Source organism: Bos indicus, chromosome 15 (assembly GCF_029378745.1).
Source record: "Bos indicus isolate NIAB-ARS_2022 breed Sahiwal x Tharparkar chromosome 15, NIAB-ARS_B.indTharparkar_mat_pri_1.0, whole genome shotgun sequence".
Taxonomy (NCBI): domain Eukaryota; kingdom Metazoa; phylum Chordata; class Mammalia; order Artiodactyla; family Bovidae; genus Bos; species Bos indicus.
In genome coordinates, this window is record NC_091774.1 from 62,921,952 (window position 1) to 62,948,569 (window position 26,618).

The window sequence follows — 26,618 nt, forward strand, 5'->3', positions numbered from 1 at the left end:
AGTATTTAAATAATTATGCTTTTTGTTTAGGGCTTTAATCTTTTTTTTTAAGCACTTTTTAAAATATACTTTTATGCCTAAGCATGAAAAATGTGATAAGAAAAGACAGTAAAGTGGTCATGCCTTTTAGTAAATATAAAATTATATAAAATTATCTTGGAAAATGCCTTAATGCCATCACGTAAGACAAAATCACTGTGCTTTTAAGACTATTTTTAGTAAAATGATTGGCAACACTCAAGTCACATGTTTGTATCAAGAAGGAATAATTATTTCCCACTGAAATAATATTCATCACATTCGCTTTAGAAATTGGGATAAAATTTTCTTTGAGTGTGGGATTGGTATATGTTTGTGGGAATGTTTAAGATACCCTGAATGGATGAAACAGTTATTTTAATATAATGTATTTACTGGGTCAATTGAAGTTTTGAGGACTAATTACCTGGAAGGCAAGATCATCCATAAATTTTTCTTAATTATTCAGTAAATGTTTATGAAAATACTTTTAGTCTAGTTTGGTGCTTTTTATCAGAATACATGTCCTTAAAATTTGGTGTCTGGCCATCTCTCTAGCCTCATCTCCTGTCTTAGCTCCAAGTTGCAGCCAGACTCTCAATTGGAGTCCCTACATTCGCCCACTCTGTCTCTTCCAGGTTTTTTGTTGATGCCAAAAATATTCTCCACTTTCCTCCAAGTATTCTTGCCAGATTAGTCTTAAGATTTACCGTTCAGTCCTTGAAATGGATGTCACTTCTTCTAAAATGTCTTTCCTAATTCTCCAAGACCAAGTTTAGGTAGCCTCGCTCTGTAGTCCCTGAATATCTTCTATAATTATCTCTACTAAAATAGCACTTATAATATTATTTTAATTTCCTGCTTCCTTGATGTCTCTCTATCATACTGTGAGAAAGAAAAAGAAAAAGTTGTTCAGTTGTGTACAACTCTTTGCGACCCCGTGGACTGTCAGGCTCCTCCGTCCATGGGATTTTTCAGGCAAGAATACTGGATGAGTTGCCATAAGTTGGTGACAAAAGCTGTGTCATGTTCTTATTCACTAATGCATCCACAGCACCAAACTCAGGATCTAAGACATAACAGATGTTTAGTAAATATTTGTTGAATGGAAAGCTAATAATGTGTGGAACTGTTAAATATCTGACTACATTGCTTTTTTTAAAAACTGTCATAACAATATTTAACATGAGATCTATCCTCTTAATAAAATTTTAAGCATACAGTACATTATTGTTGACTATAGGTTTAGTGTTATACCCTGACTACAACTGTGTTGGGTTTTTTTTTGGTCTGAGCTGGGTCTTCGTTGCTGTGTGCAGGCTTTCTCAAGTTGCAATGAGCGGGAGCTACTCTCTAATGGCAGTGTTTGGGCTTCTTACTGTGGCTTCTTCTGTTGCAGAGCACTAGCTCTAGGGCACATGGGCGCAGCAGTTGTGGCACCATGCTTCGTTACCCCACTGCAGGGCATGTGGAATCTTCCCAGACCAGGGATCAAACTCTCATCCCCTGCATCAGCAGGCAGATTCGTTACCGCTGGACCACCAGGGAAATCCCTGAGTACATCTTTAATTACATCTCTGGACAAGTCTGAGTTGACTGCTCTTGGAAAAGAGCTGCTGCTGCTGCTGCTGCTAAGTCGCTTCAGTCGTGGCCAACTCTGTGCGACCCCATAGACGGCAGCCCACCAGGCTCCCCCGTCCCTGGGATTCTCCAGGCAAGAACACTGGAGTGGGTTGCTATTTCCTTCTCCAATGCATGAAAGTGAAAAGTGAAAGTGAAGTCGCTCAGTCATGTCCAACTCTTCGAGACCCCATGGACTGCAGCCTACCAGACTCCTCTGTCCGATTTTCCAGGCAAGAATACTGGAGTGGGTTGCCATTTCCTTCTCCAGTGCATGAAAGTGAAAGTGAAGTCGCTCAGTCGTGTCCGACTCCTAGCGACCCCATGGACTCCAGCCTACCAGGCTCCTCCGTCCATGGGATTTTCCAGGCAAGAGTATTGGAGTGGGGTGCCATTGCCTTCTCCGTGGAAAAGAGCACTAGTAATCAATTCTCAATGCCCAAATGCAGGGTAACCCTTACCCTGCCATAGTAACTGTACCAAACTGCTTTAATTTTCCCTAATTACCAAACTGTTTCATGTTGTTATGGTTAGAATACTCCCTATCAACCTGAAGTTTTAAAAAAAAAATTAATAACACCTAACTCAGTCTTTCCTTCTTGATAAAGGTTTTGCTACCTCCTTCTCCATTCCATTCCCTACCAGTATATTGACTTCTTTCTAAATCTTTGGCTTACTTAAACTCACCATTTTAATGAGAAACCATGTTGTTTGATTCCCTAATACCCTATCAAATGATTTTAATTTTAATGTGTGTGTGTGTACTTAGCTCGTCTATATTCTAGCTTTTCCTCTTACCTTTACAGACATGTTGTAGAGATTCAGTATGGCTACCTATCAGGATGACTAATTAAAGCCAAACCAACTGAGCATTTAAAATGCACCCTTGAAATAGAGGGGAGGTGCCAAGTTGATAACATCTTGATAACGTTGGATAGTAATATCCCATGGGCTTACATTTTCATTGTTCCCAGTCAATTGACATTTATATCTATTATCACTTGAGTGAAACATGATTAATTATTTTATGATAATTTGAAGCATTGTTTAAAATTCAGTTTGGAAATGTTGTTTCCTGGCCATCTTCTTCAACCACTCCTTTAGAGGATTTGGAGCCAGTGTACTATTTAGGAAGATGATTTTTTCCTTCCAATTTATTATATACTAAGGCTCCTTGTTTTCCAAATAGAAGATTCCTTCTTTCTCCAAGAGTAATAATTTTATGCTACAGATATCAAAGATAACAACAAAAATGTCACATTGTGATTCTGTCTCCATGACGCTTCAGAATCATACAAAATGAAAAATTCAAGCAAAGAAAGCCTTTTGCTTTTTCTACTGGTGTCAAGAGCCATGTTTCTTGAGGTTTTTTTCCCTCTAAATTGGACATTAAAATGTCTATTTTTATGTCATAAAGTTGTGATTATACCTTGAAATTTTATTCATAAAATATTTCCCCCAAATCACTCTTTTTTGTGAACTTACTTTTTTCCTATCCAAGAAATAGGAATTGTAGTTCTCACTTTTTAATTAACTCCTAGCTATTTTAGTTGGAGATTTATTGCCTTAATCCATATCTAATGTGTTTATCACTTAGGAAACATTTTTTTTTAATGGGTTAGTAATTTTGTATAGTGCTGTAATTATATCTCTCATCAGGATAATTATGTAAAAGTAAATAAAGGTAGGGCTAAGATAATACCTAATTTAGGATGCCTTTCAAATGTATAATGCTTATAATTAAAGATTTCACACAGAAAGTAAAGGGCCTTGGTTTCCTTACACATCAGCCTAATTTTCAAAAGAAAACCATAAAGTTAGCTGAATAGTTTCTTTATTTACACATTTACACATTGAATCACAACTGTCCACTTAGAAGATTTTTGTTAAAAAAAATTGTTAATGTGTCTTTACACTAAAACAGAACTTAAAAGATGAATTTTATGGCTCATGTAACCTACAAGGTTGAGAGCAGTTATAATTTTAACTGGCCTAGTGCCATTAAAAAGTATTTAAGATTTATAGTAGGAAGTATGTAATTATTCATTTTATATTACTTAAACAGTTGGATGAACCATCACACATTATCAGTCATTAAAAGTAAAAATGATGCATCATACATGATTTCAGAGACAATGCAGTATAATCACTTATTAAGACATAAATAAGATATTTTGTCTTATATTTTCCCACTTTCCTGTTTTTTTCAGTTGGACTAAAAGAAAACCTAGTCTAGCCTAGCCTAGCCTAGCATCTAATAACCCCCACAAACACATATGCATATTTAAATGCAGATAACTAAATACAGATTCTCCAAAACACAGATCTTCACAACAGCCTTTCTCATGGCACATTGGGCTCCCCAGTGAATAATGGCTGCAGCATCTCAAGACAGAAAGCAACAACTAGACTTACTTGTGAAGTGACTGTGAAAAGCGCTTCTCTTTCCTGACTGTGCTACATACAGAATTCCATGAACCGCTGAGGTAGTCGCATGACTTACGGTTCAGCTGCTGGCAGCGAAGAATAGGCTTTCAAGCTCTAGGTCCACTACACTATTACCAGTCTCTCACTCCTGAGACTTTATTTTTAAGCAGGGACTGGCTCTTTGCTGTGCAGTATTCATCTTTGTTTTTCTGGGACAACAAAGCAGGTGGGTCCTCAGGGGCAGCAGAGTGAGGCTGATGACTATACATGGTGTACTCTGTGTCTGAGGGGTCAGAAAACTAGGTACTCTGTAGGTCACTCATGGCCTTCACCAGCCACTCAACTGGGCCCAGTTTTAAGTAATTAATGGGATGGAGCCACCATGAGTGTACCCTGTACTCATTGCATGCTTCAATAAAGGACTTCTCTGTTGTAGCAGTTTCTAATTGTAGCTGTTTCTAAGTTGTTCTGTTATATTGAAGTTGTATCAGTTTCAAAAATGTGTGCCATCATTAGGGACTTTGAAGTCTTTTGTTGAAAGGGGATTTTTGTCATAAAGCATTTGGTATAAGTGGTGTTTTTTCTGTTACTGTGAAAAATCTACATATAACACCTCAGATGTGACATATGTGAATAAAAGTTAATTCACATATGTGAATTAAAGTTATTGAGCCTATGTGAGTTAAAAATAATAATTCAATAAAACAGCGATCATATGCACAATTCATTTAGTGTACAGTTCTAATAACATGCTCCCAAATGGCTTTCATATGAACTGACGACGTTCTGTTAAGTGTGGATGAGTAAAACCCCCAAATTAACAAAACTATCATAGGACAGTAATTTTTCATGAGATCTCACTTGCCATGTGTTTGATGCATAAGCTCTAATCTGCAGTATCAGTCATCCGTAACAAACTACTACTTTAATTATCAAAACTTTCTATATAAATTATTTAAAAGAAAATACCAGAAAATGTTTAGACAAGCCAAGTATGTTTGGGATTTCTACTGTGCAGTATAATATGCTAGTATTTACCTCTTGCTTCTTTTGATTATGCAGCCAGTGAGATGCTAATTAGCTCGTTGTTGCTCTAATAGGACTGGAGAAGGGTTTCGTAGAGATGCTATTATACTACAACGTATTATTTAACATTGCCTTTGATATAAGAAATGTAGATATAACCATGAAAGCAAACCAAAGTCTGGTATTTAGAGATATCCAGAATGGATGATCCCATTAGCAGTTCATCAGTCTGTTTATTTCGTTGGAGAAAGTAAAGTCACTGGTATTGTTTTTTTTTAATATTAATAAATAATACAAAAGATCTGGTTAGAATTTCTTGAAATTTCTATTTAATAGATGATTTAATAGAACATTATTTAATAACCTTTTAGAACATTTTAAACATTGTAGGGAACTTTATTTAATAAAGGATTCATACCAGGATATTAAAAACATGTGGTTCACTTACTAAATATGGGGGAAAATTGCCTCTGAGTTGGTGTGTTAAATTGCTTGCATGCTTTTGGCATTTTAATAAGAAAACCTTTAAATGTGATGTTCTCAGTCATCACTGTGTCTTTGGTTGACACATTTTCTTTAATAAAAGATAGAAAATGGGAAAACATATATTTCTATCTAATTTGAAAAGAGGCCTATTTTATGAGTATATTTGGAAAGCTATGCCAAAACACTTGATATGGAAAGGAAAGTAATTTCTAAGGCTGTTAATATGAGTGACCTACCCCAACCATTTTTCTTCATTTTGCCAGCTATGCATTTCAGAATTGGAAATAAGTGGAGCTAAAACATTCTTCCCTATAGCATTGGGGTCTTCACATAGGCCTGTTTGAAAAATGCCAGGGCATGGTTCTTTCCTCAAACATGAAGATACTCGCAAAATTACGCATGATTTATTCACGAACAAGAATCCTGAAACAGTTTAATTTTACATTTATGAACTGAATTAACATTCTGTTCATACTACTAAATCAAAACTGAATGTTACATCTTTATATGCTATCAGTAATGTCTTCATCAATTGAGATTTCTAGAATATAGTTTAAAAAAAAAAAAAGCACCTGGGATTGTAAACTAAGTTAGGTGATAGGTGTATTTGTAATGATGTGGCAGTAATGAAGCTTTGAAAATTACTGAAGATAAATGGCTGGTAATTGCTGTAACCCTCTTTTTCCTATTTATTGCTAATCCTACAAAAAGGTAATTGTTTATCCATCTGGTTTCCTTAGCATATAAATTCTTTGCAAGCAGGAAAAATCATCACAGTCAAATAGAAGTGAAGAATTGGGGGCAGGGGAGGAAATAGATTGTGATAGATTGAATGGACAGAGTTCCTGCCCTCGGGAGTCATGAGAAGGTTATGTGATATAGCAGTTAATATATTTATGCTTTTAAACATGTACTTATTAAGCATATATAATGTTAAAGTTACGATGTAAGCACTGTGAGCGATGCAAGCACTGCATATTTTCTGTTCTCACTTTACCTCTCAGGCACTTTACTGTGAAAGGTATAGAAGTCCCTCCTCTCTGAAAATACTGTAGTCATATCATCCTTTTCAGGTGGTTAGAAAAGTTTTATTTTTTCCCTCAAATTAAAAAAAAAATCACTATTTTCCCAACATTCAGTCTGTTGACTCTGCCTTTGAAATATATTCATAATTAAACCAACTTTCACTAGCTCCAGTGCTACCATTCGGTCTCAGTGCAAGCCACCATCATGTTTTGCCTGGACTATTGTTTAGCCTCCCAACTAGAAACTTCCTTTTAACCCTGAGTGCTGAGGCACTTCAGTCATGGCCGACTCTGCAACCCTATGGACTATAACTCGCCAGGCTCCTCGGTCCATGGGATTCTCCAGGCAAGAGTACTCAAGTGGGTTGCCATGCCCTCCTCCAGAGAATCTTCCCGATCTAGGGACTGAACCCTTGGAGGGTTCTTTAACCCTGACCTCCTTCAAGTCTTTTGTTCTTTTTTTTTTTTTTTTTTTTTTTTTACAGCAGTAGAAAGGATGATTCTTTTAAAACATAAGACAGATTGTGTCATATTTCTGCTCAAAATTCCCTATCAATTCTCCATCTTGCTGAAAAGTCCTTTAGTGTTCACCAAGAAGACCGTATTGACCTGGCTGCCTTAACTCTCAGATCTTACCTTTTAGCCCTCTCCCATAACTTGCTCTGATTCAGCCACACTGGCCTGTTGCTTAAACTTGCCAAGCCTCAGGGCCTTTGCAGTTCCCTTTGCCTGAAATGTACTTCTCTCAGATCTTTTCATAGCCACCTTCCTCCCCCTTCATATATGAAAATATCACCTTCGTAATGTTTTCCTGACTGTTCGTTTCAGAGTCCCAGTTTACCATTCCGTTTACCGCAGTTTACAATTCTGCCTTTCCCAATCACTTCTAGTCTGTGTTTTCCTGTAGCACTCATCACCTTCTAATCTGCTACATAAGTTTCTTATTTATTATGTTCATCTTCTATCTTCCTGTACTAGGATGTAAGCTTCACAAGAATAAGGATTTGTTCTTATTCTGTTCTGCTTAGAACAGTCTGACACATGATAAGTGAAGTGAAAGTAGCTCAGTCATGTTCAACTCTTTGCAACCCCATGGACTGTACAGTCCATGGAATTCTCTAGGCTCGAATTCTGGAGTGGGTAGCCTTTCCCTTCTCCAGGGGATCTTCCCAGCCCAGGGATTGAACCCAGGTCTCCCGCATTGCAGGCAGATTCTTTACCAGCTGAGCCACCAGGGAAGACCAAGAATACTGGAGTGGGTAGCCTATCCCTTCTCCAGCGGATCTGCTCCATCCAGGAATTGAACCAGGGTCTCCTGCACTACAGGCAGATTCTTAACCAACTGAGCTATCAGGGAAACCCGGCACATGATAACGTAACGTGCTCAGTAAATATTCTGAAATTAATATGTTTGTGTGTCTCAGCTTATCTCAATTTATCTGTTTTCTTATTTTCTTCCCTTTTGTATTAAAATTATATGTAAGTCTGAATTTGGAAACTTGTGTTAGTACTAATCATGGGATCATTTATTGAGTGCTTAATAGTGTCAGACATTGTACTAAGCACATTAACTGTATTATCTCATTTAATCCCCACAACTCAGAGTCAGATGAGAAGCTTTAGAGAGGTCAAGTCACTTGCCCAGGGTAACATGTGAGGTGAACTAAGCTCCAATTCAACCCACAACAAAGGCGTGTCCTTCTTTGTAGCTGTTGGGTTAAGGACATCTTTAGCAAGTTTTATTCGGTATCAATGTTCTTATATATATATATATATATATATTTACTTAAAAAAAAAAAACAGCTTGGCTCAAACAATCAACTGAATACTAATATGCCTAACGTACAGGAGACAGGGATCAAGACCATCCCCATGGAAAAGAAATGCAAAAAGGCAAAATGGCTGTCTGGGGAGGCCTTAAAAAGAGCTGTGAAAAGAAGAGAAGCGAAAAGCAAAGGAGAAAAGGAAAGATATAAGCATCTGAATGCAGAGTTCCAAAGAATAGCAAGAACAGATAAGAAAGCCTTCCTCAGCGATCAGTGCAAAGAAATAGAGGAAAACAACAGAATGGGAAAGACTAGAGATCTCTTCAAGAAAATCAGATACAGAGGGAACATTACATGCAAAGATGGGCTCAATAAAGGACAGAAATGGTATGGACCTAACAGAAGCAGAAGATATTAAAAGAGGTGGCAAGAATACACAGAAGAACTATACAAAAAAGATCTTCATGACCCAGATAATCACGATGGTGTGATCACTCATCTAGAGCCAGACATCCTAGAATGTGAAGTCAAGTGGGCCTTAGAAAGCATCACTATGAACAAAGCTAGTGGAGGTGATGGAATTCCAGTTGAGCTATTTCAAATCCTAAAAGATGATGCTGTGAAAGTGCTACACTCAATATGCCAGCAAATTTGGAAAACTCAGCAGTGGCCACAGGTCTGGAAAAGGTCAGTTTTCATTCCAATCCCAAAGAAAGGCAATGCCAAAGAATGCTCAAACTACTGCACAATTGTACTCATCTCACATGCTAGTAAAGTAATGCTCAAAATTCTCCAAGCCAGGCTTCAGCAATACGTGAACCATGAACTTCCAGATGTTCAAGCTGGTTTTAGAAAAGGCAGAGGAACCAGAGATCAAATTGCCAACATCTGCTGGATCATGGAAAAAGCAAGAGAGTTCCAGGAAAACATCTATTTCTGCTTTATTGACTATGCCAAAGCCTTTGACTGTGTGGATCACAATAAACTGGGAAATTCTGAAAGAGATGGGAATACCAGACCACCTGACCTGCCTCTTGAGAAATCTGTATGCAGGTCAGGAAGCAACAGTTAGAACTGGACATGGAACAACAGACTGGTTCCAAATAGGAAAAGGAGTACGTCAAGGCTGTATATTGTCACCCTGCTTATTTAACTTCTATGCAGAGTACATCATGAGAAATGCTGGACTGGAAGAAACACAAGCTGGAATCAAGATTGCCAGGAGAAATATCAATAACCTCAGATATGCAGATGACACCACCCTTATGGCAGAAAGTGAAGAGGAACTAAAAAGCCTCTTGATGAAAGTGAAAATGGAGAGTGAAAAAGTTGGCTTAAAGCTCAACATTCAGAAAATGAAGATCATGGCATCTGGTCCCATCACTTCATGGGAAATAGATGGGGAAACAGTGTCAGACTTTATTTTTGGGGGCACCAAAACCCTGCAGATGGTGACTGCAGCCATGAAATTAAAAGATGCTTACTCCTTAGAAGGAAAGTTATGACCAACCTAGATAGCATATTCAAAAGCAGACACATTACTTTGCCAACAAAGGTCCGTCTAGTCAAGGCTATGGTTTTTCCTGTGGTCATGTATGGATGTGAGAGTTGGACTGTGAAGAAGGCTGAGCGCCAAAGAATTGATGCTTTTGAACTGTGGTGTTGGAGAAGACTCTTGAGAGTCCCTTGGACTGCAAGGAGATCCAACCAGTCCATTCTAAAGGAGATCAGCCCTGGGATTTCTTTGGAAGGAATGATGCTAAAGCTGAAACTCCAATACTTTGGCCACCTCATGCAAAGAGTTGACTCATTGGAAAAGACTCTGATGCTGGGAGGGAGTGGGGGCAGAAGGAGAAGGGGACGACAGAGGATGAGATGGCTGGCATCAGCCATGGCATCACTGACTCGATGGATGTGAGTCTGAGTGAACTCCGGGAGTTGGTGATGGACAGGGAGGCCTGGCATGCTGTGATTCATGGGGTCGCAAAGAGTCAGACACGACTGAGCAACTGAACTGAACTGAACTGAACTGAATGTCATTCATTCCTTCTTTTTAATTAGCTACATGTTGTCGTTGTTCTTCAGTCACTAAGTGATGTCTGACTCTTTGCAACCCCATGGACTGCAGCATGCCAGGCCTCCCTGTCCCTAACTGTCTCCATGTCCATTGAGTCAGTGGTGCCATCTAACCATCTTATCCTCTGCTGCCCCCTTCTCCTTTTGCCTTCAGCCTTTCCCAGCATCAGGTTCTTTTCTAATGAGTCAGCTCTTCACATCAGGTGACCACAGTATTGGAACTTCAGCTTCAGCAGCAGTCCTTCCAGTGAATATTCAGGACTGATTTCCTTTAGGATTGACTGGTTTAATCTCCTTTAAGTCCAGGGGACTCTCAAGAGTCTTCTCCAGGAGCTAATTTATCAGAGATAAATTCTGACTTTAGAACTTTACAACTCCAAATGATAGATAGAAATATAATATTCCTTTTAGATTGAAGGGAGAATATATTCATATCAGGTATAATATATCCTTGAAGAAGACTTGGAAATAATTAATTCCAAAATGATCATATAAGTTGGGCATTGAGTAATTTGAATTTGCCCAAGAAAAAAGGGACTAGAAGAGGTATAAAAAGTGGGGTAATATGCAGTGGCATCAAAAGGATCTCATTGTTCATATGTTTTTTGTTTGAGTAATCTCTAAACTCATTTTTTAAGCCATGTTCTCCATACATATTTTTAAACTAACATATAAAATTTTACATTAATGTTTAATTTAAACATAATCCAACTTAAATTTTTTCATTCATGGACCATGCTTTTGAAGTTGTACTTTAAAAGTCACTGCCAACCCAGTGTCATCTGAATTTTCTTCTGTGATATCTTCTAGGGTTTTATAGGTTTACATTTTGCATTTAGGTCTATGATTAGTTTTTACTTACTTACTGTAAATGGTGTAATATCAATGTCTAGATTCATTTTTTTGCACGTGGATATATATTTGTTCCAGCACCATTTGTTGGAAAGACTGTACTTTCTTCGTTGAATTACAGTTGTGGCTTCCCTGGTGGGTCAGACGGTAAAGCGTCTGTCTGCAATGCAGGAGACCCGGTTCCATCCCTGGGTTGGGAAGATCCTCTGGAGAAGGAAATGGCAGCCCACTCCAGTATTCTTGCCTGGAAAATCTCGTGGATGGAGGAGCCTGGTAGCCTACCATCCAGGGGTTGCAAATAGTCGGACACGACTGAGCGACTTCACTTTCACTTTCTTTGTCAAAGATAAATTGACTGCATTTGTGTGGATCTCCTTCTGGGCTCTTTAGTCTGTTTGTTGGTCTTCTTGTCTTTCCTTTGACCAGTAACACACTGTCTTGATTATTATGTGTGGCTTAATAGTAAGTCTTGAAGTCTGGTAGTTTGCTAGAGCCCCATAGCAGTTATCACAGACTCAGTGGCTGAAACAATAGAATTTTATTTTTCTCACAATTCTGAAGACCAGAAATCCAAGATCAAGGTGTCAGCAGAGCTGGTTTTTCCAAGGCCATTTTCTTTAGCTTGTGGCTTACCCTCTTCTCCCTGTGTCTTCCTGTGGTCTTCCCTCTTCTGTGTGCATATCTGTGTCCACATTTCTTCTTGTAAGGACACCAGTCATACTGGAACCTTGGCTTCTCTGGTGGTTCAGTGGTAGAGAATCCACCTTTAATGCGGGAGATGCAGGCTCAGTCGCTAGGTCTGGAAGATCCCCTGGAGAAGAAAATGGCAACTCACTCCAGTATTTTTGCCTGGGAAATCCCATGGACAGAAGAGCCTGGCGGGCTACAGTCCATGGGGTTGCAACAGAATCGGACATGACTTAGTGGCTCAACAACAGCAACAATAATCAAAAAATACACAGCATGGACATACCTGTTTTAACCTGTGGGTAAATTTTATTGATATAATCTCTAGATACCAGTACAGCCTATCTCATTAATAACGGAGTTAATCAGTTTTCAACTTACATTTTTATAAAAATGCAGAATCACATATTTAACTTTAAGGTTTGTGGGTGTTATTTTTTAATTTGACTTTGTGTCATTTGGGGACAGGCTAGAATAATACTTTAGGCTTTCCTCCTTCTGAGACATATATCCAAACTGAGATGAAAGAAGTGTTTTTAATTCATCTAGCAGCCACATATAACTGTGCTTGGTTTACACTGTGAGGAGGTATTTGGGACGGCAGCAGAAACAGGGTTTGATTTGTTAGGTACACACCCTTTACATCTCTCGTATCATATAAAATTGTTTATAAGCATGGGTCGGAGAAGGCAATGGCACCCCACTCCAGTACTCTTGCTTGGAAAATCCCATGGGTGGAGGAGCCTGGTAGGCTGCAGACCATGGAGTCTCGAAGAGCTGGACATGACTGAGCAACTTGACTTTCACTTTTCACTTTCATGCATTGGAGGAGGAAATGGCAACCCACTCCAGTGTTCTTGCCTGGAGAATCCCAGGGATGGGAGAGCCTGGTGGGCTGCCATCTGTGGGGTCGCACAGAGTCGTACACGACTGAAGCGACTTAGCAGCGGTAGCAGCAGCATAAGCATGGGTACCATAATGTAGTAAACTTAGCCTGAATCAGTTCAGAAAAAATATTTAGAAGCCTGCTATTATAAAGCAAGTAAGTAAACTACTATTCTTACACCATAAAAATGAATACAGTAATAGAAGGGATTAGACAAATATGCTGAAAATCAAGTCAAAGCTTTCTAAGTATAGTAAGAAGCACAGAATACTAAAAATGCTCATACACGAGAGAGATGCTGCATCTCTTTGAAAGCAAATTAGAAGACTGAAAGGGAAGGTAACACTTGTGATCTAGAAGAATCTGGAGAGAAAATCTATCAGGAAATGGCTCAGGTACATACTAAAGTAAACTAAATAGAGCACCGTATTTCAACCAGAACAAGTCTGGAGGAAGACAGCTGCTGGTGTTGGTTCAGTGGATCTGTAATGTTAAGCTCACATTTCTGTGACTTTGTGAAACTTATCTCCATGCTTGTTGCCTCATGATCACAAGATGGTGGCTGCAGCTCCAGCTACCAGTCTGTAGTCTAGCAGGAAGAAGGCATTGAGAGACTTTTCTGTCTTCTTTTCCCTGTTTCTAAGAGTGATTGAACTCACTATAGTAAAAACAATAAATGATTTATTATACAAAGTCATGTGACTGTAATATTTCTTGTTCCTCCTTAGGAACTAATGCTATGCATGTAGAGCAACCAAGATAATTCACTGTCTTTATGGGGTTAAAGTACTGATAATTGGTCCAGGACAATAAGAGTAAACCAGGGCTTGCTGGTGTGACTAAGGGAATAATTCTGTTTCTGCCTAGAGTCTTCTGAGGGCTCCCACATTGTTCTTGCCCCAGGTGGTCAGCTTTGCAAGAGGATGTCAGCGTCCCTCTTGAGGGATGAATGGACTGAACCGGCTTTGCTCGTCAGCCCCAGGAATAGCTGCATATGCCTTAGTTCTCTGCCTCCACCATCCATGCTCACTGTCAGTGGCCTCCCTGTGGCCACATGCTCCCTGTGTATCTTCAGCCTAAGGCTGTAGTTTCTCTCCTTCTTATGGTCCTGAGGAAGGAGGGCTGAGGGAAACTTAAAGTCCCCCTTTGTGGGAAAAGTCTTTTGCCTGCTTTAACTGGGAGCAACAAATCCCACATTTACATAGCACTATAATCTTCACAGAGTAACACCAATAACAATCTCCCAGGAGACCTCAACTCAGAACACTCTTACTGAATCACATGGTGCCCAGGCTTATACTGTTTAATTTTGAACATTTACAAAGCTTTAAGGACATTATTACACTGAACTATTTTGTTCTGATATGGAATTTTGTGTTCTTATCCCTGTTTGAATCAAATATCTTTTTTTTCACCCCACATATATTTTAAATGATCTCTTCTGTGGGATATCCACTAATCTCTATCAGTTCTCTTACAGCCTCTCTAAATATTCCTTTTTTCACTTTCTCTGGGTGTTTTTCCTCTTTTTATCCCCCAAAGATGACGATGATGGTTAATGAATGTTAACCCCAACAATGAATGTTATTATTCATTAAATATTTTTTATATTCAATGAATATTAACAATGAATATTTAAACCCAACAATAACCATGACTTAACAAGTACTTATAAGTGCTGGGAACTGCACGACTTACACATAATAACTCACTGAACTCTTCACAGCCTTATATAGTTAGTTCCATGACTGTCCCTGTCTTCTATATGAGAGGTGCAGAAAGGTGCACAGGGAACTCTGTTCAGTGTTAGTGGCAGCCTAGATGGGGGGCAGTTTGGCGGAGAATGGATACATGTATATGTATGGCTGCGTCCCTTTACTGTTCACCTGAAACTGTCACAGCATTGTTAACCAGCTATACTGCAATACAAAATAAAAAGGTTAATTAAAAAATACATTGTAAATCAACCATACTTCAATAAAAGTAAATTTTAAAAAATAACTTACTTATAGTCACAAAAGTTAAAAACAGAGTCGGGTTTCTAGCCTGGATACTCTTAAGTCCAAATGCATGCGTTCTTAACCTCTAATCATTGTTCCTGGTCTCTAGAAGCTCCTCCTCTTAGTGACTGCCTCTTGCCTTCTCTTCCCTACCTAATTCCAGGGCCAGTTCAGTCTCGTTGATTTCATCAGTCTACCATAAGGTTTGGATACCCTAGTGTCACCAGCTAAAATCTTGCAGGCTTGGCGGTCTCTGTAACCCAGCAATATAGGCATCAGCATGCCTTATCCAACTATGCAACAGTTTCAATAGAGCTCCTGACAAATCTGGCCTTCCATGGTGGCTCAGACGGTAAAGCGTCTGCCTGCAATGCAGGAGACCTGGGTTCAATCCCTGGGTCGGGAAGATCCCCTGGAGAAGGAAATGGCAACCCACTCCAGTACTCTTGCCTGGAAAATTCCATGGACAGAGGAGCCTTGTAGGCTACCGTCTACAGGGTCGCAAAGAGTTGGACACAACAGCGACTTCGCTTCACTTCACTTCATTGACAAATCTAAGAGATGCTATACATGAAGAGCTGATAGTACTGTACTTGATGTTTGCCAAGATTTGAAAGATGAAAGAAGGAGAAGAATCATAAGTAAACTGCTCTTAAGACTGTAAGATTAGCAGTCCGTTAATAAGAATTTAAGTACTTATTTATTTGTCTTTCCCACTAGCTGCTGAAGTTAAAAAGATACAGAAGCAGAAATTCTGGTAACTCGGTCTTGATCACACCAATTCCACTTTCATGATATTTTCTTTCCTTGAGAGTCTATGTACATATTCAGAGCACATATCATTTCTTACCCACTTCCTAAACCTGACCTGACAGCTGTATCCTCTATTGACCTCTCTCTCTCTCTCTCTCTCTGTCCCCCTCTCACCTCTCTCCCTCCGTCCCTCTCTCTCTCCACTTACTATTTTCTCTGTTACTTATAAAATTAATACTTTTCTATTTATTGTTCAGTTGTCTCATTTTTGTACATTTTGTACACTGCTGTCTAGCTCAATTTGATTAGATATGTGTAAAAATTCCTACTGTGTGCCAGGCCCGTTGTGAGTATACAGATGTTTGTTAACACAGCCCCTACCCGTGAAGAGCTCATAGACTAGTAGAAGAAACTGATATATAAACAAATAACCATAATAGAAATTGATTGATATAAAAATAGAATTAGGTATAAATTGCTATGTAAAGACTAATAATGGGGTAATTCTAGTAGTAGTTAAACCATCTCCAGGAAAGGCTACAGAAAAAACCTATTTGAGTACAACTTGAGAGTCATTTGGATTGTAAAATATTTATATCCTCCTCACTTTCTATTTTCATTATATTCATTTTGACACTTCTTGTCTGTTAAACTGTAAATTCTTCAAGGTCAGGAGTTATATGTTCACAGCCAGTGTTTCATCCATAATACCATAATATTTCACTGAATAAGTATATTTGGTGCTAACCAAGTATTTATATTCATATAAATGAACATTTATTTCTATTTCCTAATCTCTCTTCTTCCACAGATCCCAACTCGTCAGCATACATTTTTGTATTTTAATATCCCATTTTATTTAACATAACATTAACTATGTAGTGTATTTTTAGAACAGCTTATTTTACTTACAAATGTGTAGTTTCTTTCTGTGTCATATCTTGTAAGTAAGCATTGAGATATTTGCTCTTTAACCCTTTATGAGCTTTTATGGTATCTTCTGTAAGCATGATAAAAATGCAAAACTTATAGGTCTTTTATCTTGTATACTATATGGAAAATTCTCAAGTTTAAAGAATGCTTAAAAGCCATGTTTAACTACCGTAATGTTAAAGTTACAAACTGGAAAATTGAATATTATGAATCTTACTTCTGAACAGAATAAAATAGGCTCAAGATCTCCTAAATTTCATGGAATAACACTGAGGTTTATCTTATAAACATTTAAACCCATCCTTATTTTTTGCTAATTCCAAGGCCAAGAACATTTTAAGATTAAAGCTTCAAATGAATTAAAATCATCTTAAAGTATAGTAAAATTATTTGCCAAATATCTGAGAATCTGCTATATGAGGAGGCACTGGTGATGCAGAAATGAATAAGACATTATTTCTATTTTAAGGAGCTCACTATTTAATAATTAAAGGGATTTGTCCAATCTGTATTACAGGGTAAATTCAGTTGAGTAAATCCAGTTGGCTAAATATGAATTTCAAAATTGATCAGAAGTAGAAAAGACCTCTGTCAAAGACTTGAACTCAATTCACCATTTCAGAAGCACAGTTGCTTACACATAGTATTAATAGGTACTAAGTAAATGTTTATTAAGTATCTTAAATGCAAACATATTTACTGTAATTAAATACAAATATCTGAGTTTTTCATTAAGACTTCAGTTTAAACAAGGATAAGGGAAGGAAATTGCCCCCAAGAGAGGGCCATATCGTAATGTTATTTCCAGAAGGAATGCTTTTGGATTCTCTCCCATGAGTAATGGGGAGCCTTTTAAGTGTAATCCTTTTATTTAGGGATTACTGATGAGGGTTATGTTTTTAAAATACCACTTTGGGTGCAGTATGAAAAGATAAATTGGAAGGGATGACAAGACTGGAGGCAGAGTCTAGTTAGGAAATGTTGTAAGAGGCCAGGTCATCATCATCATCATCGTCATGGCCTGAACTAAGAAAGGAATCTTGCAGAAATGCATTAGAATCAACTGAATTTAGTCACTGTCACTTGATGAGGGAGAAGGAGGAGTCTAAGGTGGCTCCTGGTTTTCTGGTTTGAGTGCCTTGATAAGTGTCTTTCACTATTAATAAAATAAGGACCATAAGGAAAAGCTGTCAATGGGGACTTGTAGAATGGGACATGTTAGTGGAGAAAACCTATGAACATTCAGGAGTGTGAATTTGTTCGGGGTGGTATATGGGCCAGGGATGTAGATTTGGGGATCAGTGTTATATAGCTGGTAGTTGAAGTTCAAGATTAGAAAATATGTTTGAATTCAGACATATCAGAAAATATGTTTGAATTCAGAAGGCATGGCACAGAGGAATCCTGTGGAGTAGTCTCATGGAAGTTGAGGGAGGAGAGGATTTTGAAAAGAGAATATGGAACAATGCTGAATGCACTGAACAGTGAATAAAAAGTCAACAGTTGAATCGTGGATAGACAAGTCTGTTTCATTTGGCAGTATGAGGCTCATTGGTGACCATCAGTCAAGACGTTTCAGGGATATTGAGTTCAGAGCTTTGATTACTTGCAATTACTGGAGTATTCAATTTTTTTTTTTTTAAGTATTTAAAAAGTGACTGAGAGGTGAAGAAGTAGAGACAGCAGGTATCCACTCCATTCCAAGCTTCTGAGTATGAGAAATGGGAGAAAGAATAATAGCTGGGAGAGATGGAGGATAGAGGGTTTTTCAATTCTTTTGTTTTTCTCCCTTATTCCTTGATTAAACTATTGCTTTTGGTTGCATTTTCATGAGTTAATGTTAAACTTAGTATTTTTCTATAATTAATCATTCTATAATTCTTTTGGTCAATGATAAAAATTGGAAAGAATCAGGGTTACCCTCAAACCAAATTAAGGATAAATACTGACATGTGTGATTTCCATGAATGCACAGAATTAAAAAATATTTATGACAGAAATATGGAAAAACCATGATTGAATAAAAGGAAGAAGTTGACAGCGTGTTGGATAAATGTGAGATATCTTACAAATGATTTTTAAATGAGGCCATCTGTTAAAGCTTGCTGATGCTCTCAGTCTGGAGCAAGAGGTTATTTATGTTTTCACGCAAATCAGGCTTTAACCAAAATACTTTGGAAAAAAACAGATGCCTTATAGAAATTCATTATTCCTAAAATAATTACAACCCTCTAAATGTTAACATCCTTTCCTACAAAGAATGGTATTATGCTAATGCTGTTTATATATATTCATGTAAAATTCCTGTATTATCACTGTAACGCAATGCAATGGTTTCTCCCTACCCCCACCTCCAACCTCACCCCAGGAAATACATGCCTGCTTACCAGGACCAATTTTCTACTTATTTAGCCAAAAATAATTGACCTTTGAAAGTCATAACCCAAGTATTTTCGCTTTCTACTCGTGATTTTTTTTTTGACCCCTAGTAAGTCTTAACCAGATATATTGAAGTAAAGGAAATTTTATGATAGAATATACTCATTATGTCATGTTTCATTAATGTTGAAGAGGAAGAGTTAATATTCTTTTGCCAGAAGTTGAGCTTCCAGTGTTACTACTGTGTTTCTAGCGTGCACAGTCACTCACTTGTAAAGGGTGAACGCTGTGTGCGGAAGTGCCTACAGACAGAGGAACTACGAGCATCCCTAACCTCCACGTTCACCTTAGATCAGTTTGAGTCCACACATAATAGAGATCAAATCTGTGAGTGCTGGAGAAAAATTCTGAGGAGACTTACTATTTGCAGATTTTATCATTATGGGGAGAGCAGCAAATTGGAATCAGACTAATATTTTTTCGGTTCTGTAATTTATGGCTTTTTGTTAACTTTGTCACTGAGTCAACTGTTGAACCAAATTCCTGGCTGAACATTTACTTTAGTACCATGAGAAGATTTTACACATAGACTGTCTATGTAGCACCAATGAAAGTTTTACTTATTGTGTATTCTTGTCCTCTGGGAATGCTTTTACCTTCAGTAAGCTCCTGTTTACCTTAAAATAGTAGCTTAACCATTCAGATGAACCATCTCATTTCTCCTTCCTAACTGCTCTTTGGGTTGAAGCATTTGTCAGAGTGGAAGATGGAAGAAGGACTGGAGAGCTCCATTTGTGAAAGCCCTGCCTCACTCCTTGCTCGTGACAAGGAGTCTGCACCTTACATTGTATGTGCTCTATAAAGTGGTCTGAAATAGTGATGGGAGTGAGGCTCTGCAGTCCAACGGCCTGCCTTGAGTGTTTGCTTCACCACTTCTTGCTTGTGTATGTGTGTGTTCAGTGTATGCTAAACAAATAATTCCTCTCTGCCCCAGTTTCCTCGTCTGCTAATTAGAGATAATAATACATACTAGTAGTCAAGTGGTGTTAGTCGCTCAGTTGTATCTGAGTCTCTGCAACCCCATGGACTGTATGTAGTCCACCAGGCTCCTCTGTCCATGGAATTCTCCAGGCAAGAATACTGGAGTGGAATCATACGCACTACTATATATAAAATAGATAACCAACAAGTACCAGCACAGGGAACTATATGAATATTTTGTAATAACCTATAAGAGAAAAGTGGAGTAGGAAATGGCAGCCCACTCCAGTGTTCTTGCCTGGAGAGAGTCCATAGGGAGCCCAGTGTGCCCTGAGAAAGGCTGTTGTGAAGATCTGTGTTTCGGAGAATGTATATTTAGTTCAGTTCAGTTCAGTCACTCAGTCGTGTCTGACTCTTTGCGACCCCATGAATCACAGCACGCCAGGCCTCCCTGTCCATCACAATCTCCCGGAGTTCACTCAGACTCACGTCCATCATGTCAGTGATGCCATCCAGCCATCTCATCCTCTGTCGTCCCCTTCTCCTCCTGCCCCCAATCCCTCCCAGCATCAGAGTCTTTCCCAGTGAGTCAGCTCTTACCTGGTAATAAATTTGTCTGAAAATAGGAAAGCCGTATGAGTGATAATTACATTCTACCTAAGATTAATCAAGATAATGTGTTTACATGTGTAGGGCACTTAAATCATAGTGGGGTTTTCAGAAAGAATCAAATTTCAAAGTAAAGCTTACTATGTCTTTTTTCAAACTGATGCACAGCTGCATGAGAACACTTGTTTTTTTGTTCATCGTGTTCCTGCGTTGAAACCCTTCCATGCTTATCCAGCTTTTGCCAGTCTTTCTAGAAACTAATCTTTCTTCTAGCCACATTTATGTCTCTAAATAGCTATGCATTATCTTATACTCATCACCTGTGTTTTTCTCTTGGCACAGAGCAGAAGATTCTTTCTCTAACTAGTTGTATAACCTAGTCATGTAACCTTAGGAACATTAATGACCTCACTGTGCCTTCCTTACTTTTTCATCTTTACTGTGTCAGCTCCTTTATATATCTAATTTCATTTGTCTTAATGTGAATCTAAAGAAGAGGCCAAAGAGCTTCAGTAATTTTCCCCATGTTACGTGGATGATTATTAGACCCAGGATTCAAATACACTTGTGATTCAAATCCTCTGTTGTGCACTGCTAAAGCATATTATATCTCCTCAACCCACACTGGTCCTAGACCATTAGTTTGGGGAGAGTTTTTCATGCTACTCAACCTCTATAGGGGCTTCCAAGGTGGCTCAATGGTAAGGAAACTGCTTGCCAAGCAGGAGATATGGGTTCATCCCTGGAGTAGGAAAGGGCAACCTGCTTCAGTATTCTTGCCTGGAAAATTCTATGGACCTAGTAACCTGGAGGGCTACAGTCCATGGCATAGCAAAGTCATATACAACCAAGTATACACACACACCCTCTATACACACCCCTACTTTGCCCCAGCTAACTGCTTTCCCAGGCGAGAATGTGTAATGTCCCACTAAGTAGTCATCACCTTTTTTTTCACCCCAGCACACTTGAGGAGTATGACACACTTGCACTAGTGACTTAACCTGATTCCTCAAAAGATATAGGACTCAGGATCTGGGCAATAAGGACCAAGTGTACTTTGAAGAATCCTCTTTCTCTGGTGTGGTCTCAGTGTGTTGTAAGCTGTAACAACTCAAGAGAATTGGCAAGGCACTATACTGGACATTTGTGTTAACTCATTGAATCCTCACAGCAACTTTGAAATTGGGTCTATTATCATTTTACTGATTAATGGACTGAGATGCAGAGGAGTTAAGTACCTTGTCTGGCTTGCTGCTGCTGCTGCTAAGTCACTTCAGTCGTGTCCGACTCTGTGTGACCCCATAGACGGCAGCCCACCAGGCTCCCCCCTCCCTGGGATTCTCCAGGCAAGAACACTGGAGTGGGTTGCCGTTTCCTTCTCCAGTGCATGAAAGTGAAAAGTGAAAGTGAAGTCACCCAGTTGTGTCCGACCCTCAGTGACCCCATGGACTGCAGCTTTCCAGGCTCCTCCACCCATGGGACTTTCTAGGCAAGAGTACTGGAGTGGGGTGCCATTGCCTTTTCCTCTTGTCTGGCTTACTGCTCGATTTTTTTACAAAGATGAACCACATACTCCATGCTGACCTAGTAAACTGCAGTTTGGAATGACACCTAGTTAAGAGTTTCAGACCATGAATTACTACTTCTACCCCCGTTTTCACTTCTTTTCAAGTGTGAGTTTCCTCACAAGCTGCTGACCAAGTACTGTCTTGGCTTCTAGTTCTTTGCACAAATAAGTAATAAAGAAATGTTATCTGGTTGGCAGTCCTGAAAAGGGGAACACTTGAAACAAGTAAATCTTTTGGCAAGAATGTGTAGTAGTATAGTAGGTCAGAGTACCAGGCACAAGTCCCCTGGACCTCTCCCACCAATTACTAGTTACATGAATGGAGGCAAGTTGTTTCCTTTTTCCCTTGTTTGTAAAATTGGAACAATCATAGTTATTAGCATCAGGAAATAGCTATGAGGATAAACTAAGAAAATACAATGTAAGTACATTGTACACATGCTTAAATTTTAGTTACATAGTAAATATTAGTCATTAACTAGTAATAGTTATGGAGAAGGCGATGGCACCCCACCCCAGTACTCTTGCCTGGAAAATCCCATGGACGGAGGAGGCTGGTAGGCTGCAGTCCATGGGGTTGCGAAGAGTCGGACACAACTGAGCGACTTCACTTTGACTTTTCACTTACATGCATTGGAGAAGGAAATGGCAACCCACTCCAGTGTTCTTGCCTGGAGAATCCCAGGGACAGGGGAGCCTGGTGGGCTGCCATCTATGGGGTCGAATAGAGTCGGACACAACTGAAGCGACTTAGCAGCAGCAGCAGCAGTAATAGTTAAAGGGCTTCCCTGGTGGCTCAGATGGTAAAGAATCTGCCTGCAATGCAAGAGACACAGATTCAGTCCCTGGGTTGGGAAGATCCCCTGAAGAAGGAAATGACAACCCCCTCCAGTATTCTTGCCTGGAAAATTCCATGGACAGAGGAGCCTGGCAGGCTACAATCCATAGGGTCTCAAAGAGTCGGACATGACTGAAGCAGCTGAGCACACACACAGGGTCTTCTTTACTGAGCAGGTAGTCTTGTGTGCTTTCTTATTTGGGACATTAATGTACTTCTTCAGGAAAATACTTTGGAAATTATTTTAAACTTTTGAACAGCAGAATGCCATTTTGTAACTCCCTAAGTTTTCTACATGAATACTTAAAAAGTCTTGAGGGATAAATTGGGAGATTGGGATTGACATATTCACACTACCATGTATAAAATAAATAACTAAGAACCTACCTGTAGAGCATGGGGAACTCATCTCAATATTCTGTAATGACCTACGTGGGGAAAGAATCTAAAAAAGAATAGATAAGTGCATATGTGTAATTGATTGAATTTACTGTACAGCAGACACTAACACAACATTGTAAATCAGCTATACCCCAATAATTTTTTTTTAAAAAAGACTTAAGTCCTATAAAGAGCAGCTGCTTTTCTAATAGCATTTCAAGTGGCTCAGCAAAGCGAGTTAGTACAGATAATTTTTAAATGATACCCAGTCACAAGTACCTTCCTTTTCCTTGATCACTTTTTTCGGAATACCTTTTTTGTTATGTACCTTACGAATTTAAAACATGACAAAGATGAATTTCTTAATATGTACATTATGTTTTCTGAGCCTGTTAATTCTTTAAGGAAATTAACGAAAAAAATAATGAAGCCATGTTATACAGGTACTTAATTTTTTTTAATCTGTGGTAGTACTATGGTAATTAATGCTTATTTTATGCAAACTAGAGTGTATCTGTTAATGGACACATTACTGTCAAGAAAATATTACTTGTCTTAATTATCAGTAATGAAGCAGGGATAAGCTGCTCACTTAGATATAATATATCTAATGACCTTTTCAGTTAGAGGTTGTGATGGAAGGTATCAGTTTCACAAATTATGCTTCATTCAGCTTCTGGCCTTTGTGTAGATTAATGTTTTGTGGATGAGTTTTAAAGTCAGGCATAAATTGTGTTTGGTGTTTAAAAGTGATTTAGTGTCTTGCTTTTAGTACATCATTTTCTCGTTTATAAAGCTTCAGTTTTATCTTCAAGCTTAGGAAAAATCGTCTATAGTAAATTTAGGACTGCTTTACTAACTGCCAATGTTGTTTTTTTTTAACCTTATCAAATAAAATGGTACTTCTATATTCACTTTTTAAACCAAAGAACAAGTTTCTTTGTTATTTCTGAATTTAGGACAGTAAACACAATGACTGGGAATATAAATATTTATAATACCATTTTTCCTAATTAGATTTCCTGAGATGACACAAAGATGTTTAATGTGAGAGAATTTATGATATTTCTTAATCAGCTTCTTACTGAATAACAAAGATCTTATCTCAGGGTATTAAAAAATCATTCAAGAACTCATAGATTTAGCCTTGCATTCAGACCAGTAGGGGAACTGCCTCATGTTTTAAGTAACTAAGGAAAGAACCCACCTGCCAATGCGAGAGACATAAGAGATGCAGGTCCGATCCCTGGGTTGAGAAGATCCCCTTGAGGCGGGCATGGCAACCCACTCCAATATTCTTGCCTAGAGAATCCCGTGGACAGAGGAACCTGGTGGGCTAAGGTCCACTGGGTCGCAAAGAGTTAGAAACCACTGAAGCGACTTAGCATGCACACATGCACCAGGATTTAAATGTTAGAGATCAATACAACAAGGCAATGAGACAAAAACTCAATTTTTAATTCAGTTTTTAAAGCCCTTTCTATATAAAAATCTTATCAGACGGTCAGTAAAGAAATCTGACAAAATTGGAGCTGCTCCACTTGAGTGGAGATGTATTCCAACAATAACTGGAAAGAATCTAGGGTTCTCAAGGAGCAGAGTTTTGATACCATGATCCTGATAGTCATATAACTAACAGACCCAAACACTAGAGCAGGAGAGACCATCTTTTCAACCCCCTCATTTTAATGATGAGGTGCCTAAAATCTAAAATGTAACCAACCTAAGTTCAGGTGGTCAATAAGTCCTATGACCTAAAATGTAAAAAATAAAAAAAACTTTAGTAGTTTTAGAAGTAGAATCTTTCCTTTACTCTCTCTTGCCCTATTAATGTCATCATGAATTTTGATCTCTTCATTTAAGGAACAGTTTCTGAATTGACCTACTCTTTTCATTAAAAAAAAAAAAATAGCCATAGGTTTCCACTTTCAAGGACACAGTAAACTCCCACCTGTCCCCATGTATTGTCTCTTTACTTCTAGCACCATTGCTCACTTTGGTGCGGACAGGAATGTGCCTGTGCTATATTTGAGTTCCTTCAATTCCTCAAAAACATATTTACACATGCTGTTGCCTCTGATTGGAACACTCCAGCTAACAACCTCTCTACTTCCTGCCACTGTCGCCTCACCCCGGCTCACTTCTCTGTATCCTTCAGGTTATGGTTTGAGTGTCACGGCTTCCTTGAGGACTTCTCTCTTCCGTCCACACCGAGTCTGTATCAGACACTACTCGTGTTCTCACAGCATCCTGTACCTTTTCTTTCATAGCAGTAGCCTCCCCCTCTACATGCTTACTTCCATAAATATAGGGACCACATGATTAGTCCATCATTGAATCCCCAAGCCTAGCAGTTTCTGACTCATGGCTGCTGCCCTGTATTTACTAGGGAGGGAAGAGAGGAACATGGACTCCACTCCCCTCTCAAAGAATGTAACATGTTGAATGGTATGAACCTAAAGCCAGTTTCTTGTTGAGGAGCAACTGTTAACTTCCTGTCTGACTTTGGAAGACTCTCTGACCTTAAGACTTTGTTTCCTTTTCCAGTAGGATGATAATGCCTTCTGTCTGTGTCTTCTTCTGCTGAAGTGAAAGTTCTTAAAGAGCTTCATCTTCAGTTTCTGAAGTGTCCTGAAGAAGTCATGTTCTTTGGATACCAGATTAAGGAGGTTTCTCTTAGAAAGTAATTTCTTCAAAAGCATCTTACTTTTTTCCCAAGTCCCAAGAAATTAATGGAGGCTTCCCTGATACCTCAGTTGATAAAGAATCTGTCTGCAATGCAGGAGACCCTGGTTTGACTCCTGGATTGGGAAGATCCACTGGAGAAGGGATAGGCTACCCACTGTAGTATTCTTGGGCTTCCCTGGTGGCTCAGCTGGTAAAGAATCTGCCTGTAATGCGGGAGACCTGGGTTTAGTCCCTGGGTTGAGAAGATCCCCTGGAAAAGGGAACGGCTACCCACTCTAGTATTCTGGCCTGGAGAATTCCCTGGACTGTATAGTCCACGGGGTCGCAAAGAGTAGAACATGACTGAGCGACTTTCACTTTCACTTTCAAGAAATTAAATAACGGGTCACCTCCTTCAGTGCACTTCCTTGGTGGCTCAGAGGTTAAAGCGTCTACCTGCAATGTGGGAGAGCTGGGTTTGGTGCCTGGGTTGGGAACATCCCCTGGAGAAGGAAATGGCAACCCACTCCAGTACTCTTGCCTGGAGAATTCCATGGTCAGAGGAGCCTTGTGGGCTACAGTCCACGGGGTTGCAAAGAGTCGGACAGGACTGAGTGACTTCACTTTCACTTTCCTTC

General features: G+C 38.9%; 1 protein-coding gene across 3 annotated transcripts in view; it reads left to right on the plus strand.

Annotated features, from left to right (window-relative positions):
* ELP4 (elongator acetyltransferase complex subunit 4) overlaps window positions 1-26,618 on the plus strand; it is a 257,422-nt gene that overhangs the window by 143,440 nt on the left and 87,364 nt on the right. Inside the window, exon 10 of one of the 3 annotated variants that reach the window (XM_070767618.1) lies at window positions 1,418-26,614. The exons of the other annotated variants lie outside the window; for them this stretch is intronic. Within the exon in view, the coding sequence (XP_070623719.1) occupies window positions 1,418-1,609 (192 nt within the window). The 3' untranslated portion in view covers window positions 1,610-26,614. Of the gene's footprint in view, window positions 1-1,417; window positions 26,615-26,618 lie in introns of those variants that run through there. 3 annotated transcript variants of the gene reach the window in all.